Source organism: Colobus angolensis, unplaced genomic scaffold (assembly GCF_000951035.1).
Source record: "Colobus angolensis palliatus isolate OR3802 unplaced genomic scaffold, Cang.pa_1.0 Scaffold1, whole genome shotgun sequence".
NCBI classification, from domain to species: Eukaryota; Metazoa; Chordata; class Mammalia; order Primates; family Cercopithecidae; genus Colobus; species Colobus angolensis.
The window spans coordinates 11,460,325-11,465,733 of record NW_012110918.1 but is presented as its reverse complement, the minus strand read 5'-3'; the positions used below and the strand labels follow the sequence as shown (position 1 = coordinate 11,465,733).

The 5,409-nt window shown below is 54.2% G+C and overlaps 1 protein-coding gene across 1 annotated transcript in view; it reads right to left on the bottom strand.

Moving 5' to 3' along the window:
* The window catches only part of LOC105515018 (unconventional myosin-XVB), a 29,516-nt gene extending 25,258 nt beyond the window's left edge, over nucleotides 1–4,258 (bottom strand). The window contains exons 1-2 of the mRNA XM_011946817.1: nucleotides 2,878–4,258; nucleotides 2,534–2,665 (exon numbers count right to left, since the gene is read on the bottom strand). Of these exons, the coding sequence (XP_011802207.1) occupies nucleotides 2,534–2,665; nucleotides 2,878–3,154 (409 nt within the window). The 5' untranslated portion in view covers nucleotides 3,155–4,258. The remainder of the gene's footprint in view (nucleotides 1–2,533; nucleotides 2,666–2,877) is intronic.
* Nucleotides 4,259–5,409: the final 1,151 nt, after the last annotated feature.

The following is a 5,409-nucleotide window of genomic DNA, read 5'->3' as shown; positions in this document are numbered from 1 at the left end:
GCTGAGATCACGCCACTGCACTCCAGCCTGGGCAACAGCGAGACTCGGTCTCAAAAAAAAAAAAAAAAAATCACCTTCAAAAAGTAACTCAGTTGGGAATGACAGTAAGAGTCAGTTAAAACACACATACACAAACACACACAGTAACTCAAGGACAGGTGCAGTAGCTCAGGCCTGTAATCCCAGCACTTTGAGAGGCAAAGGTGGGAGGATTGCTTGTGCCCAGAAGGTTGAAAACAGCCTGGGCAACATAGCGAGACTCCACCTCTATTTTTTAAAATATAAAAATAAAACTAAAAAGCGACTTGGTTGGACGTTATTTTACTGAGCTAGTGAACATAAAATACCAAGTGCATGGGGGGACTTGCCTAATGTTATGTAAATGAGAACTTGAGTTTAGGGTAACAATTCCAGGCTCAGCACCCACCTCGGACTCAGAAAATGGTACATGTCACATAAGATAGACCTAAGTGATATTGCTGAGCCTTGGAAAACCATGCTGGGGGATTCCAAAAGTGTTGGGACCTCAAAGACACTCATGACAAGTTTTAACAAAATGTTATGAAATGTGAACTGGGAGAAACAATCATTTATAAATTAACATGCTCTTAATTATTTAGTACAAGATTTTACATATGTATAAGTATTAAGAAATGAACATTATATATTATATATTAATGTGACCTGCTATATTATACATGAAGACATGTATTACATTAATATGACAGAGATCAATGAACTATTAAAATAACATATTTCACGATTTTACCATTATTTTTCACCTTTCATTTTCTTTTTGTTTTTTTTTTTTTGAGACCCGGAGTCTCACTCTGTCGCCCAGGCTCATGCCATTCTCCTGCATCAGCCTCCCCAGTAGCTGGGACTACAGGCACCCACCACTATGCCCGGCTAATTTTTTGTTTTTTTGTTTTTTGTTTTTTTTTGAGACAGAGTCTCACTCTGTTGCCCAGGCTGGAGGAGTGCAGTGGTGCGACCTCGGCTAATTGCAACCTCCACGTCCCAGGTTCATGCCGTTCTCCTGTCTCAGCCTCCCAAGTAGCTGGGACCACAGGTGCCCACCACCACGCCTGGCTAATTTTTTGTATTTTTTAGTAGAGACGGGGTTTCACCATGTTAGCCAGGATGGTCTCGATCTCCTGACCTCATGATCTGCCCGCCTCAGCCTCCCAAAGTGCTGGCATTACAGGCGTGACTGCAACCTCTGCCTCCCGGGTTCACGTAATTCTCCTGCCTCAGCCTCCTGCGCCTGGCTCACCTTTCATTTTCAACCACTAATTGGGAAAATGTGGGAGGGTCGCCCCGTGTTCAGGATCTGTGGAAGTTATATTGAGCTTCCACAGAAACTCCTGCACCACATTCCAGCCACAGCTCCTAGAGGCTCATGACCCCCTCAGCTCTCCCTGTCCCACAAACCCACCCACGGAACTGCGCAGGGGTGATTTTGTATTTGGCTCTGCGTGCTTTTTTTATGTATACATATAATTAATTATTTTTTTTGAAACAAGGTCTCACTCTGTCACTCAGGCTGGAGTGCAGTGGCATGATCATGGCTCACTGCATCCTTGACTTCCTGGGCTCAAGCCATCCATCCACCTCAGCCTCCCAAGTAGTTCTAACTATAGGCTCGCACCACCATACCAGGCTGATTTTTATATTTTCTGTAGAGACAGGGTTTTGTCATGTTGGTCTCAAGCTCGTGGGCTCAAGGGATTCACCCACCTTGGCCTCCCAAAGTTCTGGGATTACACGCGTGAGCCACCGAGCTTGGCCAAGGCCTGTTTTTTTAAATTAACATTTATCTCCTGCTGCACTGCAGGCTGTAAGAGGGGAGAGACTGGGTCTAATTTTGTTCACTTTCTATCCTTAGCACAGTTCCTGGCACAGTTATTCATTCATTCATTATCTCCTTAACACCTGCTGCAAATAGAGCTCAAACCTTTCAGACCGGCACCCGCCCTTGTGGAGCCCAGTCTAGTGTGGGAAGGAGTCAGTGAATGAATGGATGCTGTGACTGCATGTGGATGCGCGCTGAAACGTGAAACAGGGAGCCTGCTATTTAAGTCTGAGCAGGCAGGAGGCAGTCAGGAAGCTTTTGTGGAAAGGGGGGCATGATGCCCTGGGGCTTGTCCCGAACTGGTCAGAAGCCTCAGTAGCCACCTAGCCACAATTGTGAGGAACCCGCAGAAGCCCTTCATGAGCCCCGTGCAGTCCCCACCACCTTGCCCATCAGGCACTATTGTCCCCCTTCTGTGGCAAGTACACGAGGAACCTCAGAGGACAGATGTCACGGTCAAGATCACCCAAGACAAGATGTGAATCCAGCTCTGCGGGAGCCCAGGGTTCTTCCCCTTCACTGCTGTTGTCCCAGGCTGTGCTGAGGAACTGTGGGCAGGGTCTCTGCATCCCATAACCATGTCCCCTCTGGGAGGCTCTGCCAGCTATAGCCTGGACACCCAGGGCCACCACTCCTTCTTCCCGACACTGGATGGGGGGTCACCACCCTGGGCCTCACCTGGGACAGCCATGTCTGGGCATCCAGGATACTCAGGAGGCTGTGGGGCTGGTCTACCAGGAGGTCCAGGCAGGACTCCCTCGGAGGCTGATGGACAGGCACCCAGGACAGCAATTCCCGCCGACACTCCTCCTGGGAATAGCCGGCATTTGGCCATTTCGCAGGAGCAGGGATAACCCTCCTATCTTATGGAATAGTATATTGAGGCTCAGAAGACTGAGACGCCTCATGGAAAGGGGTCTTCCAGGCAGAGCTCTCAGTTCCTGAATTTCCTTCACCAAGGATGGCTTCTGCCTGGGCAATGCCTAAGCGGCACCTGACACGTTCACACCCAATCCCCTTACCTCTTCCTGCGCCAGCAGCATCTGGCTGGAGAAGAGCTGCAGGCGCTCGCTGGCGAGGTTGTTGCACAGTTGCTCCAGGCCATTCACCCGCAGGGCCTGGGGGCATGGGGCAGTGAGGTGGGCACAGGGGGCTGGCAGGGGCCAGCACACAGGCCTGTGCCCTTCCCACCACCCCAGAGGCTTCCTTCATTCTGGCCAGGGCGCAGGGATGAGTAATGCCCAGGGCTGGTGCTATGTAGCCAACAGGCTCATGTCCAAAGGCTCCAGCACAGCACATGGGCTACCTCAGCCCCACCCAGCCCAGCCACAGGTCCCTCTAGTTGCCCACACCCCTGCCCTCTGCTGCAGCACTCCTCCGAGCCTTCAGGCCTCCTGTCACCGCCATCCTGTGGCTTGGAAGGCGCCTTTCCCTACTAACTAGCAGGCTGGCTATCAGAGTCCCGCATCCTCATGAGCAGGACTCCAGGCTGCTGCCTCCAGGAAGCCTTCCAGGCTTTCTCCTATGGGGATTACAGGTGCCTTCCCCTGTGCTCCCTCAGCACTCTCCTAGGAAGCTTCATGCAGCTTTGTGCACCCTTGAAACACACACACAGGAGCTCGGCTGCACACACAGGCCACCGTCACCGCCAGCCTCAGGGAGGGCACGGTCACAAGGACACACTAGAGTGTGGGACAGAACAGGGGGCCATGAATAGTGCCCGTCCAGAGACTGAGGGCAGGGGCCACCTCCTCTCCCTCCAGCCCCCTCCTGGCTGTCCTGAGGCGGCAGGATCCTCTGTAAAGGGATGTAGAGTCTCTGCCAACTCAGACCGATGGGGGACTCTCCCTCTTCCCTTTCCTCCTAGCGTGTGGGAAGTGGGGTTGCGGGCGGGCCCACCCTGGGGCCTCTGTCTTCCATGCCTTTGAGGCTCCTGTGTCTCTGCAAGGCCAGGGAGGACAGGCCATGCTGAAGGCAGGACCGGCCAGAGTGGGACAGAACAGCTGCCCCGGAGCACACAGCTCTCTCATGGACCATCTCTATTAAGCCTCTGAAACTCACAAGGTAGGTCCTGCAGAGATTTCTACTTTATAGATGGGAATGCTGGACCTCAGAGAGGTTCATTCACTTGCCCAAGGCCACACAGTTAGTGAGTGGCGGGACCACTCCGAACCTCTGCTCTGTCTGCTGCACTAAGCAACTCCTCCCAGCAGGAGGACAGCATGGGCCAGGCTGGGGCTTGTGGTGGGCTCCAGCCATCCCAGAGAAGCCAAGAGCACTCCCAGCCCAGGCTGCCCAGCCCAACACCAGAGAAGGGAGCAGAGGCCATGCTTGGATGAACGTGGGTGTGGGGCCAGGGGCACTGTCCTCTGGAGGTGAGTGGAAGCAAGAACTCCAAGGTGCACAGCCAGTCCGAGTCCTCAAAAGACTCTAAATCTCCAGAGGCAGCCCTGCTCCTTTTCCTCTCCATCCCTGCGCCCCACCCCAGCAAGCTCAGCCCAGCATATGCAGAAGGAGCCCTGAAGGCGCCCTGCCAGACAGGCAAGCACCTCGCGAGCATCCCCAGGGAGAGCTGGAGCTGTGGGGATCCCAGAAATCCATCAGAATTATATGGGTGCCCCCTTTCCTGGGCCCCACCCCAAGGGGTGACCTCAAAGCCGTAGGCATCCACGACAGTGATGGTGCCAATGCTGCCTCCCTCCCCTGGTGGTGCCAGCCGTGCATTGGTCCGCCTCAGAAGCCGGTGGAAGAGGCGCGAATACAGGGCCTTGGCCAGGGCATCCCTGTAGGCATGGCGGGAGGGTGAGCCACGTAGAGCCGTGCCCCGGGCCCTGCTCTGACTCTCACCCGTCTCTAGGGTCACCTGGCATCAATGGCGCCTTCCACGGGCAGGGATCGTGAGACCTGGCCATAGGGCGTCTCCTGGAGGGCAGAGGAGGCACAGCTGGTATGTCAGGCCCGCAGCCCTCAAGGTGCTTACTCAGCCTGCGGGTCGGCCAGGCCAGGACCCTCTCCCCAGGACCCTCGGGCTCACCGTGACCCTCCTGGTGACAGCCCCCTCCAGGCACTCTGGTGGTACCCGCAGCAGCCGGGCTGCTGTGTGGATCTCGGCCCAGCTAGACACAGCAGCCACCTCCTGGGACTCCCGCTACACAGAGAGGGAGGGACAGGGAGAGCTCTGCTTCAGGAATGCACACACTCCCCAGGCAGGGCAGGCCAGGCTTTGCCTGGCAAGTGGCCCTGTCACCCAAAGGAGAGAGATGTCACATGAGGAGATCTGGGCCATTAGGAGCCAGGCTGTGGTTCTCAGGGCCCTGAGTTCGAGTCCTACTTTCCCGCTTTGCTGGCAGACAGCTCTGCCAGGCTCCTTCCTTCCTGCACTCCCATGGCCTCACTGCTAAAGGGGAAGCAGTAACCCTTGCTAGAGGGTTGTCTCACAAACTAAATTAGAAAACAAATGCAAAGTAATCTACACAGTGCTGGGTACATAATAGCTGCTTGTTCACTTCCTTTTTTTTTTTTTTTTTTTTGAGTACATTTTTACATAGAGGTAA